This window comes from Oncorhynchus mykiss, chromosome 5, assembly GCF_013265735.2.
Source record: "Oncorhynchus mykiss isolate Arlee chromosome 5, USDA_OmykA_1.1, whole genome shotgun sequence".
Classification (NCBI taxonomy): domain Eukaryota; kingdom Metazoa; phylum Chordata; class Actinopteri; order Salmoniformes; family Salmonidae; genus Oncorhynchus; species Oncorhynchus mykiss.
Window position 1 is genome coordinate 46417361 of NC_048569.1, and position 17085 is coordinate 46434445.

Below are 17085 nucleotides of genomic sequence, written 5' to 3' on the forward strand. Positions count from 1 at the left end.
CAATTGGTCTTGATGGTATCATTGATCTCTGGTATGATAGGCGTGATGTGCTGCATGCCAGTGTAGTCACAGCTGTTGATCCACAGACCTGAGTCTCTACTCTCCACCTGGCCGTCCAGACCGTGGAAGATACGAGTGGTGTGCTTTTGGGGGGGGTCCCCGCATCAGATAATAAAAGTTTATTCAATGTGTCAACGTGTTTGTATCTGTTTCTAACTAAATAAACCATTAATGAATTTCATTAAAATAATAGATTTGTTATTAACTGACTTGCCTGGATGAATAAAAGGTTAAATAAAAAGTTGTCAGGTGTGTGTGTGTGTAAGCAGAAAGAGCCTCAGATGGTCTCACCTGGATGGAGATCCGTTTGGGGCGTGGGCCGGAGGGGTCTGCTGTGTAGGGAAAGAACATACCGCAGGATACAAGCAACAGAAACACAGTAAACACTGTTCCAAGACCTGCCAACAGCCACTTAGTAGACCTGGCCAGGTAGATAAAGTGGAGCTGGAAGAGAGAAGAAAACAGACAGAAAAGGAGAACGAGAGAGGCTTAAAAACACAGTGGTTTTACCTGTCATCACATTTTTGCTCTTAAGAGACACTTGAAACAAGACAGTTGAGTTTCTAATATTTCGCTAAAGAGGTACAGTAACTGTACTGACAAAGAAGGAGGAGAAGAAGAATGTGGTGAAGGTGACGATGGTGGCCAGGACCACATCAGGAGGGCATGTGTTGATCCTCCCCAGGGTGGGCGTGAAGATCTCAAACACCAACCAGATCAGGGACATGAAGTGGACATAGGGCAAAGCCAGACCCAGCTGGTAGAGCACAGAGTACTTCACCGAAGCACCTGGAGATATAGACAGGAGAGATACATTTACATGAACTGACCCTAACCCAGCTGGTAGAGCACAGAGTTATCCACAGCTACACCTGGACCAAAGCAGGACAGGAGGGACATATTAACAGCCAGAATAATAACAATTCCTGCCTTTCCATTTAAAGAAACAATAATGGTTAGACACATCAATGCATCAGTGTTGTTGCTGAGCTGTGAAAATGAACTGAAAAAGACATTCTAATTAAACATCACACGTAATAATAACAACCATGGACTGAACTGAAAAAGACATTCTAATTAAACATCACACGTAATAATAACAACCATGGACTGAACTGAAAAAGACATTCTAATTAAACATCACACGTAATAATAACAACCATGGACTGAACTGAAAAAGACATTCTAATTAAACATCACACGTAATAATAACAACCATGGACTGAACTGAAAAAGACATTCTAATTAAACATCACATGTAATAATAACAACAATGGGACCCTTGAACAGTGTCCAGTAGGGTTGGGTTGATATATGATTAAAATAGAATATCCTGATATTTGACATTGACGATATATCGTGAAGTGGAAGAAAGACTACGCTCCATTTGAACTTTACAAATAAAAACTGCCTTTTTTTTATCAGTTAGGCTATATCGATATGTTGACAATGAAGTCCAAATGAATTAACTCAGGCCTCATTTTTTTGCCACACAAAGAGGATGTGACTATAATATTGGTAATCAGTACAAAAAAAAAAAGAAGGATTTGGTCAAACGATTATATTGGACATCGAGATATTTGGAGTAGCATACCGTAGAAGAGGTCACCGCAAAATATCACCCAACCCTAGTATCCAACACTAACCCATATCCATTTATTCTCCTTGAAAAGGAACTTCCTCGTGGGAGAGAAATTCGAAGAAAAGTTCAAAATCTGTAACACAGACCCAGGTACAGTGTGGCACAATGTTTTGACCACTCTAGTCTCTTTACCTCGGAGTTTGAACTCCCTGGCGAGGAGCAGCTTGGTGGCCAGAGGGAAGGCCACCATGAGCATGGGGACGTAGGCAGAGCAAAGGCTGTGAGCTGTTAAGTAAACCAGCGCGCCACACCACAGCAGCAGGCTCACATCAAAGTAGAGCTCCCCCACCTCCAGGCGACGCACACCCTGCAGGAGGAAGACAGACAGACACACGGAGTGAGAGGGGTCAACAAGGGCATGGAAGAACCCTGGGTGACATTTATAGCAGGAGAAAACCCATAGAGAGGCAGGTCACTAAAGGGCAACCACATTATCACCACTTAACAGCTGCAATCAGATTATTACTCTCCCAAAAAAAGGCCCGTCAATTTCAGTTCATATCAATACAATGTTCCTTGATTCTCAGGGGTAGCTGCACCTCTTAGCTACATAAAATCAACATAGCATTTGGTTTGATGCATGTTTTGAGCTGTGTTCTTCATGGAGCCCAACCGTGGCCTGGCAAAGTGAACATGTGAGAGATGGAGTGTGTCTGAACTTCAGTATAGATAGAGTGACAGGGATGGGAGGGACTCTCTCTCTCACACTCTTTCCACCTGCTCTCTCTTGCTCTTTCCCCGTGCTCTCTCAATTCAATTTAAGGGCTTTATTGGAATGGGAAACATGCCAACATAGCCAAAGCAAGTGAAGTAGATAATAAACAAAAGTGAAATAAACAAAAAATGTAACTTTACACTCACAGAAGTTCCAAAAGAATAAAGACATTTCAAATGTCATTATGTCTATATACAAAGTATTGTACAAAAACATAAATATGGGCTGTATTTACAATGGTGTTTGTTCTTCACTGGTTGCCCTTTTCTTGTGGAAACAGGTCACAAATGTTGCTGCTGTGATGGCAAACTGTGAATACACCCAGTAGATATGGGAATTGGGTTTATTTTCTAATTCTTTGTGGATATGTATCTCTAATAAGGTCCTCTCTCTCTAACTCATCAAAATATATTTTAGATTCTTCAAAGTAACCACCATTTGCTTTGATGACAGCTTTGCACACTTGGCATTCTCTCAACCAGCTTCACCTGGAATACTTTTCCAACAGTCTTGAAGGAGTTCCCACATATGCTTTTCCTTCACTCTGTGGTCCAACTCATCCCAAACCATCTCAATTGGGTTGAGGTCGGGTGATTGTGGAGGCCAGGTCATCAGATGCAGCACTCCATCACTCTCATTCTTGGTCAAATAGCCCTTACACAGCCTGGAGGTGTGTTGGGTCATTGTCCTGTTGAAAAATATATGAAGAATGCTATGGGAACCACAAAGGCAAAGATCATCCATTCACCTCTGCATCTTACAAAGACACAGCAGTTTGAACCAAAAATCTAAAATTTGGACTCATCAGACCAAAGAACATATTTCCACCGGTCTAATGTCCATTGCTCATGTTTCTTGGCACAAGTAAGTCTCTTCTTATTGGTGTCCTTTATTAGTGGTTTCTTTGCAGCAATTCGACAATGAAGGCCTGATTCACACAGACTCCTCTGAACAATTGATGTTCAGAGGACTTATCCTCTGCAGCAGAGGTAACACTGGCTCTTGTTTCCCCTGCTCGCGCTCTCTTGTTTCCCCTGCTCGTGCTCTCTTGTTTCCCCTACTCGCGCTCTCTTTCCCCCTGCTCGCTCTCTTGTTTCCCCCTGCTCGCGCTCTCTTTCCCACTGCTCGCGCTCTCTTTCCCCCTGCTCGGGCTCTCTTTCCCACTGCTCGCGCTCTCTTTCCCCCTGCTCGGGCTCTCTTTCCCCCTGCTCGCGCTCTCTTTCCCCCTGCTCGATCTCTTGTTTCCCCCTGCTCGCACTCTCTTGTTCCCCCTGCTCACGCTCTCTTTCCCCCTGCTCAATCTCTTGTTTCCCCCTGCTCGCGCTCTCTTTCCCCCTGCTCGCGCTCTCTTTCCCACTGCTCGCGCTCTCTTTCCCCCTGCTCGGGCTCTCTTTTCCCCTGCTCGCGCTCTCTTTCCCCCTGCTCGCGCTCTCTTTCCCCCTGCTCGATCTCTTGTTTCCCCCTGCTCGCGCTCTCTTGTTCCCCCTGCTCGCGCTCTCTTTCCCCCTGCTCGATCTCTTGTTTCCCCCTGCTCGCTCTCTTTTTTCCCCTGCCCGTGTTCTCTTTCCCCCTGCTCGCGCTCTCTTCCCCCCTGCTCGCGCTCTCTTTCCCCCTGCTCGCACTCTCTTTCCCCCTGCTCGCTCGCTTGCTTGTTTCCCCCTGCTCGCGCTCTCTTTCCCCCTGCTCGCGCTCTCTTTCCACCTGCTCGCGCTCTCTTTCCCCCTGCTCGCGCTCTCTTTCCCCCTGCTCGCGCTCTCTTTCCCCCTGCTCGCGCTCTCTTTCCCCCTGCTCGCGCTCTCTTGTTTCCCCCTGCTTACACTCTCTCCCAGCTCCACTTATAGATGTTTGAGCTGAGCACCAACAGAGGCCTAATTCACAGGCTGTTCAGAGTTCAAAACCCCTTCATTATTACTAGCCACTGTGCATGTCTGCACACTCTAAATATCCTACTGAGAATACCTTTCTCACACACACACACCAATACCCTCCTGAGAATACCTTTCTCACACACACACACCAATACCCTCCTGAGAATACCTTTCTCACACACACACACACACACACACACACACACACACACACACACACACACACACACACCTCACCCTATAGAGGTTTTTGGAAAGTGTGTGGAAGAGGACCATCATCCCAGTGGCAGCAGAACCGTACATAAACATGCAGGTGTAGAAGTGGTTGTACCTAAAGAGAGGACAATGGAAAATACAATATTTATGCAAAATTGACTTGACGTCTTGTCTTGATATGTAATGTCAATATTCAACATTATTTAAAATAAATTATAGCCTTATCTAAATGACCTAGAACCTGAGGTATCAGCTATTATGCTGCAAGGATTCTCGTAGAATGGCGGGGATCTATGTATTTCAGAACTACACTGTACGTTCCATGTGTGGAACCTAACCTCTTGGTTTAAACTGAGCTTTTTTGTTTAATTTCTGTTTGTAAGTTTGTTTAAAATGTATGTATTGAGAGACGCAATGATGGTGATGGGGTGAGAGAAGCACCGAGCGGGAAGAGGAAATTGGTGTACGTATGTATCGGTGTGTATTTGTGTGTGTGCGTACGCGTATATGTGTGTATATGCATGAGTGTATGTATGTATATGTATGGGTGTGTGTATGTATGTATGTATGTATGTATGTATGTATGTATGTATGTATGTATGTATGTATGTATATATATATATATATATATACACACACGTGTAGATATGTGTAAGTGGGTGCTGTTTTTCTTGTTTTTTTTTCTGTGTGCTTTGTCTCTGTTGTTGTATCTCTTAATATGGGTGAAAATTGTGAAATTCAAATAAAAATACTGTTACAAAAAAATAAAAAATTATAGAATTGTCCTTCAAAGTGGGTGGTAGGGACGAGCCAATATATACATACAGAACAAACATTGATTTGATAAGTTTACTTTCATATATATTTTCTTGTTATACTCAATATTATATCTCAATGTTTTGAAACAAAAACAGAATAAACTAGAAAAGGTAAATTTCCTGAAGAGAATGTGTGTTTCAAGTGGTACTACCAGAACATGGATCGTCCCATCAGTGACACCACAAAGGCTACAAAGATCACGGTCAGCAGAGTGACCAACCAGCTGAGGATGACCACCACCGTGGCACACGCCAACTCCTTCACGTAACAACCTCCTGGTAGAGAGACAGGGGATATACAGACGCCATCAGCTTTAACCTACCTCAGAAGAAACTATCTAGCCTGTAAATGGAGTCTAGCCTCCATAGGAGTTGGCTATTCCGCACTAGAAAATACCCTGTGCCCAGGTTACATAACCAGACCAACTTGCTCTGCACGGACTCTTAGACCACATTAACATCCTTCACAAACATACAACACCCATTAGAGGGCAGAGTGTCATGTGCTTCGTGCCGCTGAACCTGGAACACGTCGGCGTGGGTTTCGAATCAGAACCATTGACCTTCTGACTCGCACTCCTCCAACCTCTCCTTTCCACGGGTCCTATCCATTTAATAAAAACACAAACAAATGAACTAATAAAATAAAATATGCTCTTGAGACCCCTTACCCATGTTGCTGGGATGGAAGCACTTCTTAAACAGGTAGATGAAGGTTGCTATGGCAGTCATGTAGTTGATGATGGTGCCAACATGGGCCGGGTACGCCACCACCACCATGCCAAGCAGGTCAAAGAACACCATGTTGCCATGGGCATACTCGGACGAGTCCGCCAGCTCCTCAGACATGACCAGGTGCTTCAGTACTGCCAGGATGTTGTCACCTGAGGATACGATGAGGTGATACATCTACCACATTTGATTTATTTGTGTGAGGGCAAGCAGTTTAATAAATTAACAATGGATCAGAGGGTTTTATCTGTTCAAATCCCATCTGGATTATACTGCCCATGTGCCCTTTAGAAGGCAACAGCCCGAATGGCTGTAGGGATTCACTGGTATAATTAGTCGGGCAATTGCTTTCAATAAAAGCATTTGCTAAGCAAACACAATGCAATATATCAATCATTAAGCAAACAGCAACACAACGCAATAGATCAATCATTAAACAGACAGAGGGATCAGTGGGAGGATGAGATACATGAATGTGTTGCATTCTATGCAAAGACAACATCATCCTTAAACAAATAGGCCAATGCAAAAGGCAAAGATACACTATATATATACAAAAGTATGTGAACACCCCTTCAAATTAGTGGACTTGGTTGCAACACTCCCTACCGAGTTCCAAACTGCCTCGGGAAGCAATGTCAGCACAATAACTGTTGAGAGGAGCTTCATGAAATGGGTTTCCATGGCTGAGCAGCCGCACACAATCCTAAAATCACCCAAGCGCAATGCAAAACTTCAGCTGGAGTGGTGTAAAGCTTGGACTCTGGAGCAGTGGAAACACATTCTCTGGAGTGATGAATCACGCTTCACCATCTGGCAGTCCGACGGACGAATCTGGGTTTGGCAGATGCCAGGAGAACGCTACTTGCCCGAATGCATAGTGTCAAAACTGTCCTGTGAGGACAATAATTCTAACATAAAAATGTGGGGAACGGTCAGTAAAGAGCTATGGAAAACAAATGTAATATTGCTTTTCATTTTGTGATGACATTAAAAACTGTATGGACGAAATACTGTAACTTGGAAAGTATATCCCCTTTGTCAAGTTTCCATCCAATACATATAATATGAAAAATTTAAGTATTTTGTTAAGATATGCATGTGATTTTAGGAGGTATAAGAGTATCTCACAGATTACTGCACCTGTTACATAGACCATCTATAATTTAGCCCAAACAACTACCTCTTCCCCTACTGTATTTATTTAGTTATTTTGCTCCTTTGCACCCCATTATTTATATTTCTACTTCGCACATTCTTCCACTGTAAATCTACCATTCCAGTATTTTACTTGCTATTGTATTTACTTCGCCACCGTGGCCTTTTTTTTGCCTTTACCTCCCTTATCTCACCTCATTTGCTCACATCGTATATAGAGTTATTTTTCTACTGTATTATTGACTATGTTTGTTTTACTCCATGTGTAACTCTGTGTTGTTGTATGTGTCGAACTTCTTTGCTTTATCTTGGCCAGGTCGTAATTGTAAATGAGAACTTGTTCTCAACTTGCGTACCTGAACATTTAATCAAAGCAAAATCTCAAGACATCACTCAGCAAGTTAAAGCTTGGTCACAAATGGGTCTTCCAAATGGACAATGACCCCAAGCATACTTACAAAGTTGTGGCAAAATGGCTTAAGGACAACAAAGTCAAGGTATTGGAGTGGCCATCACAAAGCCCTGACCTCAATCCCATAGAAAATGTGTGGGCAGAAGTGAAAAAGCGTGTGCGAGCAAGGAGGTCTACAAACCTGATTCAGTTACACCAGCTCTGTCAGGAGGAATGGGCCATAATTCACCCAACTTATTGTGGGAAGCTTGTGGAAGGCTACCCAAAACATTTGACCCTAGTTAAACAATTGAAAGGCAATGCTACCAAATACTAATTGAGTGTATGTAAACTTCTGACCCACTGGGATTGTGATGAAAGAAATAAAAGCTGAAATAAATCATTTTCTCTACTATTATTCTGACATTTCCCATACTTAAAATAAATTGCTGATCCTAACTGACCTAAAACAGGGAATTTGTACTAGGATTAAATATCAGAAATGGTGAAAAACTGAGTTTAAATGTATTTGGCTATGTAAACTTGTATGTATGTAAACTTCCGACATCAACTGTAGATCCCCTAGTGCACACAGGCCTTGTCTAAGCCCTACCTCCCAAATAAATGTATGTTTTCCTATGCAAATCCACAAATTAACGAGCTCAGAGCGAGCTCAGGACGAGGAGCTCCTTCCAGAGAGACATCAGTGATTGTAACATACTCTGTTTCATGGAAACATGGTTCTCAAAACTATACTGTACTATATGCAAACTGGAAACCACATATCCTGAGGCCGCATTTATTGTAGCCGGGGATTTAAACAAAGATAATCTGAGGAAAACGCTACCGAAGTTTTACCAACACATTGACTGTAGCACTCGCTCTGACAAAACATTGGACCACTGCTACTCAACTTTTTGAAAAACCTACAAGGCCCTCCCCCGCCCTCCCTTCGGCAAATCTGATCACGACTCCATTTTAATTCTTCCTTCCTATAGGCAGAAACTCAAACAGGAAGTACCCGTGCTACAGACTATTCAATGCTGATCTGACCAATCCATGCTTCAACATGATTTTGATCACTCGGACTGGGATACAAAACCTATTCCCCCTCAGGAGACTGAAAAGATTTAGCATGGGTCCTCCTCAAGAGGTTCTACAGCTGCACCACTGCCTGGTATGGCAACTGCTCGGCCTCCGACAGCAAGGCACTACAGAGGGTAGTGCGAACGGTCCAGTACATCACTGGGGCCAAGTTTCCTGCCATCCAGGACCTCTATACCAGGCGGTGACAGAGGAAGGCCCTGAAAATTGTCGACGACTCCAGCCACCCTAGTCATAGACTGTTCTCTCTGCTACCACATGTCAAGCGGTCTAGGCCCACGAGGGCCTAAGTCTAGGCCCACGAGGCTTCTAAACAGCTTCTACCCCCAAGCCATAAGACTCCTGAACATTTAATCAAATGGCTACCCAGACTATTCACATTGCGCCCCCCCCCCTCCCTTCTCCACACCACTGCCTACTGTCATCTATGCATAGCCACTTTAATTAACTCTACCTACTACCTCAACTAACCGGTGCCCCCACACCGACTAATAAAATGTGACATGTTCCGGGTAGCCTCTTAGAATAACATCGATACGGGGACTGAGTAGAAATGCATAGATGTTTTACCCACTGTGACTATTAAATCCAAGATTGCATCATTCATGCAAAACTGAAAAAACAAACCACCGCATTTAACCATGGCAAGGTGCCTGGGAATATGGCCGACCTGATAAACCCAGGGCCAAAGCCAAACTTTAACGGTATATGTCAAAAAGCCCCACCACACCCTATTGAATGCCTTCTCCGCATCAAGGGAAAGGGCTGCCACCTGAGTGGCATCCTCTTTTTGACTCAGCCACGAGGTGAAGCAAACGTCTTAGATTGTCTGTGGAAGTTCTACTTTTTTACAAATCCCACCTGATATGTGTGAATAATATGAGGTAGAACCTTCTCCAGCCTCATTGGCTAGTACTTTGGAGAGCACCTTACAAATCAACTCCGATTAAAATGATAGGGCGAAAACTCCCTAGGTCAGTGGGGTCTCTATCCTTCTTGAGAATGAATGAAATGAGTGTCTCAGTAAAAGTGTCAGGTAGCTGCTCAAGTTCCAGAGCTGCTGCGCACACCCGTGTTAATATATGGGCTAATACGTCAATAATATTCCTCTTATAATACTTAACCGGGAAGCCGTCTAATCCTGGTGACTTTCCAGACTTCGTTGTGATGATGGCTGTTCTCAGATTCTAGTATAGGAGCATCCAAATATTTTATTTGATTTGGGGACAGAAGCTCAATTTTTTATTTTTTTAAAAAGGCATTCAAATTAACTAAGTTACATTCAGACTTATAAAGCGTTGAATAACACACTGTCAATATATTTCGTACCAGTCAGTACCTCCCCACTTTCATTTTAGATAGCTGGTATTACAAAATTGGAATCTTTAAAAAAAACACATTTTCTAGCCAATAATTTAACCTGCTTTTTCATTTAAGTTGGTCCTCTGCCGAAACATTGCATACTCAGCCTTTTTGTTATAGATCTCATGTAATTGAAACTTCAGATCACAGACTTTTCTTGGATAACTTTTTTCTTTCTACTGGTTTGTGCTATTATTTTTCCCCTAACATAAACTTTATAGGCCTCCCACACTGTACTCATTTATCAGTGGAACCAATGTTTGCCTGAAAAGAAACACTTAAGATTAAATGTTTAGTCTTAGAATAAGGATGTATTCATCCTCGATCTAACACTTTTCTTAGACATATCAGCCTCCACTGCTATACATAATTCCACTGTTGGTGGTCAGTCAAAGTAATAACCCCTATTTTACAATCTATCACCTCTTTAGTCATACTCTTGGAAATTAGGAAGTAATCTATCCTGGAATGATATTTATGGTTATGTGAATAAAATGAATATTCCTTCTCTCTGGGATTGAGAGAAGGAAGTCTCCATATGTCTACCAGATCCCTCATTAACCTCAAATGGGATCAGTGTCCCCACCGCGGGACAGTTGAGCTAACATGCACTAATATGATTAGCATGACGTTGTAAGTAAAAAAAAAGTTAAAAAATTCCCAGGACAATGACATGTCTTATATGGGCAGAAAGCTTACATTCTTGTTAATCTAACTGCAGTGTCTAATTTACACTAGCTATTACAGTGAAAAAATACCATGCTATTGTTTGAGAGTGCACCAAAAATATATATATATTTATATATCACAGCCAATGGTTTGACATTCACCTCTGAAGGTAAATAATGTACTTACATTCAGTAATCTTGCTCTGATTGGTCATCCTGAGGGTCCCAGAGATAAAAATGTAGCATAGGTAAAAATCAATTTTTATATTCAAATGTAGGAAATGGCTTCTACAGTTTGAACTCCTGCTCTCTTTTTTTTTTGATTTGGGTATGTCATCTTAGGCGAAAATTGGGAAAAAAAGGGTCAGATCCTTAAGAGGTTGGTGCTGCTCTGTCCCTTGGTACAGCTTTAGAATAAGTAGCTTTATCAAAGATACCATCTTCAACCTGGTTAAAGTCTCCCGCCACCACTATTTCCACCAATGATTTCGCCCATAACCTTAACCTCATGGAAAAACCCAGGATCCTCCTTGTTTGGTGCATAAATATTACACTTAACCTTATTATCATTTACCAGAGCCTCAACACAAATCATTCTTTCTTCCTCATCCTTATGTTGCTTTAACATGACACAATTCAACTTATGTACCAAAATTGCAACACCATGTTTTTGCTTGAAAATAAGATATGAAATACCTGCCCAACCCAATCCCTTTTCAATTTAGCAGCCTCTGAATCAACCAATTGAGTTTATTGAATAAAAGCTATATCCACTTGTTGGAATTTGAGATAACATACACATTTCTTCCTCTTAATAGGATTCTGTTAACCGTTGATATTCCATAAAATGATATTTGTATATGTTTTAGACATTTATCAAACCTTATTGGGTGATAGAATTATATTGAAAATCAATCATTTTTGGTGCTGTCATATATTACAACCTCAACATTGGTTGCGCTAAAAATACTTGATTGAGGCATGAGCCATGAAAAAACAGTAACAACCACCCCACACAACACAAAACACAGTAACAACCACCCCACACAACACAAAACACAGTAACAACCACCCCACACATCACAAAACACAGTAACAACCACCCCACACAACACAAAACACAGTAACAACCATCCTGTGCCTTTGGAAAGTATTCAGACCCCTTAACTTTTTCCACATTTTGTTACGTTACAGCCTTATTCTAAAACGTATTAAATAAAACTATCCTCAGCAATCTACACACAATACCCCATAATGACAAACCAATAACAGGTTTTTAGACATTTTTGCAAATGTATACAATTAAAAAACTATTTTACATAAGTATTCAACCCCTTTGCCATGAGACTCAGAATTAAGCTCAGGTGCATCCTGTTTCCATTAATCATTCTTGAGATGTTTCTAAAACTTGGGAGTCCAGTGTGGTAAATTCAATTGCTTGGACATGATTTGGTAAGGGACACACCTGTCTATATAAGGTCCCACGGTTGACAGTGCATGTCAGAGAAAAAACCAAGCCATGAGGTCGAAGGAATTGTCCGTAGAGCTCCAAGACAGGATTGTGTTGAGAATTTGGGGAACGGTACTAAAACATTTATGCAGAATTGAAGGTCCCCAAGAACATAGTGGCCTCAATCATCTTAAATGGAAGAAGTTTGGAGCTACCAAGACTTTTCCAAGAGCTGGCTGCCCAGCCAATCTTAGCAATTGGGGCTAAAGGGCCTTGGTCAGGGAGGTGTTCAAGAACCTGATGGTCACTCTGACAGAGCTCTAGAGTTCCTCTGTGGAGATGGGAGAACCTTCCAGAAGGACAACCATTTCTGCAGCACTCCACCAATTAGGCCTTTATGGTAGAATACATGAAGGTCAGTCAATCCAGAAAGGAAACTACACTGCTCAAAAAAATAAAGGGAACACTTAAACAACACTCTAGTGGTAGCATGAGACGGAGTCTACAACCCACACAAGTGGCTCAGGTAGTGCCGCTCATCCAGGATGGCACATCAATGCGAGCTGTGGCAAGAAGGTTTGCTGTGTCTGTCAGCGTATTGTCCAGTGCATGGAGGCGCTACCAGGAGACAGGCCAGTACATCAGGAGACGTGGAGGAGGCCGTAGGAGGGCAACAACCCAGCAGCAGGACCGCTACCTCCGCCTTTGTGCAAGGAGGAGCACTGTCAGAGCCCTGCAAAATGACCTCCAGCAGGCCACAAATGTGCATGTGTCTGCTCACACAGTCAGAAACAGACTCCATGAGGGTGGTATGAGGGCCCGACGTCCACAGGTGGGGGTTGTGCTTACAGCCCAACACCGTGCAGGACGTTTGGTATTTGCCAGAGAATACTAAGATTGGCAAATTCGCCACTGGCGCCCTGTGCTCGTCACAGATGAAAGGAGATTCACACTGAGCACGTGACAGACGTGAGAGTCTGGAGACGCCGTGGAGAACGTTCTGCTGCCTGCAACATCCTCCAGCATGACCGGTTTGGCGGTGGGTCAGTCATGGTGTGGGGTGGCATTTCTTTGGGGGGCCGCACAGCCCTCCATGTGCTCGCCAGAGGTAGCCTGACTGCCATTAGGTACCGAGATGAGATCCTCAGACCCTTTGTGAGACCATATGCTGGTGCGGTTGGCCCTGGGTTCCTCCTAATGCAAGACAATGTGGCTGGAGTGTGTCAGCAGTTCCTGCAAGAGGAAGGCATTGATGCTATGGACTGGCCCGCCCGTTCCCCAGACCTGAATCCAATTGAGCACATCTGGGACATCATGTCTCGCTCCATCCACCAACTGTCCATCCACAGACTGTCCAGGAGTTGGCAGATGTTTTAGCCCAGGTCTGGGAGGAGATCCCTCAGGAGACCATCCGCCACCTCATCAGGAGCATGCCCAGGCGTTGTAGGGAGGTCATACAGTCACGTGGAGGCCACACACACTACTGAGCCTCATTTTGACTTGTTTTAAGGACATTACATCAAAGTTGGATCAGCCTGTAGTGTGGTTTTCCACTTTAATTTTGAGTGTGACTCCAAATCCAGACCTCCATGGGTTGATAAATTTGATTTCCATTGATCATTTTTGTGTGATTTTGTTGTCAGCACATTCAACTATGTAAAGAAAAAAGTATTTAATAAGAATATGTCATTCATTCAGATCTAGGATGTGTTATTTTAGTGTTCCCTTTATTTTTTTGAGCAGTGTATATTTTGTTGAACACCTCTTTGGTTACTACATGATTCCATATGTGTTATTTCATTGTGTTGATGTCTTCACTATTATTCTACAATGTAGAAAATCATAACAATATAGTAGGCGTGTTCAAACTTTTGACTGGTACTGTATGTAAATGTGTTATCAGTTTTTTTTTTTTTTTTTCTAAAAAAAGGTTTTTGCTTTGTCATTATGTGGTGTTGTGTGTAGATTGATGTGGGTGAAAACACGATTCAAATAAATTTTAGAATAAGGCTGTAGCCTAACAAAATGTGGAAACAGTCAAGGGGTCCGAATACATTCCGAAGGCACTGTATGCCTCCTGCCTACGTGATCATATAAACCAAATATTCTGAATAACTTCACAGTACCGTTTGTAAAGGAAAACACATTTTCCTACCTTAGTTTTCAAAACCTGACCACAACGACACTCCCCATGTCAAATCCATTTAACGCCAGACAGTCAATTTCTGTCTCGAAGCCATGAACGGGCTTGTGGCAGTGACGTTTAGTCTCCTTCTAAAGCTGTTCTAAAAAAACTGTCTATAGAGTCTATTTTTTTCATTTTCAGTGTAAACTATAACCTGGGTGTCGTCTTCAGCCTTATCTACAATGCTTACTGCCACCAAACACACCTTGGTCCGGGCATGTTCAAAAACTTTTTCTGAGGGCTCTTTGTTTTTTTTATGTCAGAGGCAGAGGATTTTACTGTACATTTGTCATCAAACTCAATTATCTTTTCTTATCCCTTCCTTATTTGACTTTCCCACGTTTCAAATTCAGTAGACAACTAGCCTAGGCTATGTGACGTGATTACATAGAGACCTCTTCACTAGTTGACCACCACAACCAAGACCTGTGTTAAGATCAGTTACTTACACCACTGGCCCTCCCCATAACCTCTATGTATAAATAAGAGAGCAGGACTGGAATCAGTGTGCTTCAGGAGAGAATGATTACACAGAAGGATGATCGCGCTTTTAAATGATCTTTCTGGGGGGGCGAGAGAAATAACGAGGCAACTTGATTTAACACTCATCGCTTTTATTAGAATGTTTACAGTGCGAACAGTGAAACAATAAATCATCTAAATAGGTGCCGAAACAAACAGTCAAATCTGAGAAGTGCAGGATCCTGTTCCGGCAGGATCCGTCTCAAATTAAGCACTTGCAAACAGGTGTAGCCCACTATCCCTTGCTTAAACCACACCAAAGCGGAGCTAAGCTGAGCCAGCCATGCAGCTGAGCCGCCCAAACACCACGGTACCGGTCTTCTTCGACTCCCTGCAGCTTCCGATTGATGACGGACAAACTGCCCTCCACCCACACAATCTTTGTTCTTACCGCTATGTGGCCCAAAGTACTCACCCGCCCTCTGAATGGAGTCTGTCAGTATCCTGTCGGGTGTGTCGTACTTGGTGTGGTAGATGAAGCCGTTCTCAATGAAGGCTAAATCAATGCCTACAGACAGAGGGACATGAGTCACATTGGAGGAAAGACTCCAGGGAGAGTATAGGAGATGGAATTTACTAATTAGAGGCCGACCGATATAGTTTTTGGGGGTCCAATACCAATTTTGGGGAGGACAACTTACCGATATACAGTTGAAGTCGGAAGTTTACATACACTTAGATTGGAGTCATTAAAACTCATTTTTCAACCACTCCACAAATTTCTTGTTAACAAACTATAGCTTTGGCAAGTCGGTTAGGACATCTACTTTGTGCATGACACAAGTCATTTTTCCAACAATTGTTTGCAGACAGATTATTTCACTGTATCACAATTCCAGTGGGTCAGAAGTTTACATACACTAATTTGACTGTGCCTTTAAACGGCTTGGAAAATTCCAGAAAATGATGTCATGGCTTTAGAAGCTTCTGATAGGCTAATTGACATCATTTGAGTCATTTGGAGGTGTACCTGTGGATGTATTTCAAGGCCTACCTTCAAACTCAGTGCCTCTTTGCTTTACATCATGGGACAATCTAAAGAAATCAGCTAAAACCTCAGAAAAAGGTTTGGTTCATCCTTGGGAGCAATTTCTAAACCCCTGAAGGTACCATGTTCATATGTACAAACAATAGTATACAAGTATAATCACAGTGGGACCACGCAACCGTCATACCGCTCAGGAAGGAGACGCGTTCGGTCTCCTAGAGATGAACGCACTTTGGTGCGAAAAGTGCAAATCAATCTCAGAACAATAGCAAAGGACCTTGTGAAGATGTTGGAGGAAACAGGTACAAAAGTATCTATATCGACAGTAAAACAAGTCCTATATCCACATAAAATCGACATTTGGGGTGGCAGGTAGCCTAGCGGTTAGAGCGTTGGACTTGTAACCAAAAGGTTGCAAGATCGAATCCCCAAGCTAAAATCCCCAAGGTAAAAATCTGCCGTGCCCACTGTTTCTAGGCCGTCATTGAAAATAAGAATTTGTTCTTAACTGACCTGCCTGGTAAAATAAAAAAATAAAAATAAAATAACCTGAAAGGCCACTCAGCAAGGAAGAAGCCACTGCTCCAAAACCGCCATAAAAAGCCAGACTACGGTTTGCATCTGCACATGGGGACAAAGATGGTACTTTTTAGAGAAATGTCCTCTGGTCTGATGAAACAAAAATAGAACTGTTTGGCCATAATGACCATCGTTATGTTTGGAGGAAAACGGGGGAGGCTTGCAAGCCGAAGAACACCATACCAACCGTGAAGCACGGGGGTGGCAGCATCACGTTGTGGGGGTGCTTTGCTGCAGGAGGGACTGGGGCACTTCACAAAATAGATGGCATCATGAGGGAGGAAGATTATGTGGATAAATTGAAGCAACATCTCAAGACATTAGTCAGGAAGTTAAAGCTTGGTCGCAAATGGGTCTTCCAAATGGGCAATGACCCCAAGCATACTTACAAAGTTGTGGCAAAATGGCTTAGGGACAACAAATGTATTGGAGTGGCCATCACAATGCCCTGACCTCAATCCCATAGAAAATGTGTAGGCAGAACTGAAAAAGCATGCGCGAGCAAAGGAGGTCTAAACCTGACTCAGTTACACCAGCCCTGTCAGGAGGAATGGGCCAAAATTCAACCAACTTATTGTGGGAAGCTTGTGGAATGCTACCTAAAACGTTTGACCCAAGTTAAACAAT

At 42.8% G+C, this 17085-nt stretch overlaps 1 protein-coding gene across 1 annotated transcript in view; it reads right to left on the reverse strand.

The window, feature by feature from the left end:
* The window catches only part of LOC110523958 (endoplasmic reticulum metallopeptidase 1), a 39475-nt gene that overhangs the window by 6405 nt on the left and 15985 nt on the right, over positions 1–17085 (reverse strand). The window contains 8 exon segments of the mRNA XM_036977688.1: positions 1–143; positions 352–504; positions 662–849; positions 1835–2009; positions 4523–4616; positions 5472–5595; positions 5991–6203; positions 15307–15399. The exon segment at positions 1–143 is cut by the window's left edge and continues 48 nt beyond it. Of these exon segments, the coding sequence (XP_036833583.1) occupies positions 1–143; positions 352–504; positions 662–849; positions 1835–2009; positions 4523–4616; positions 5472–5595; positions 5991–6203; positions 15307–15399 (1183 nt within the window).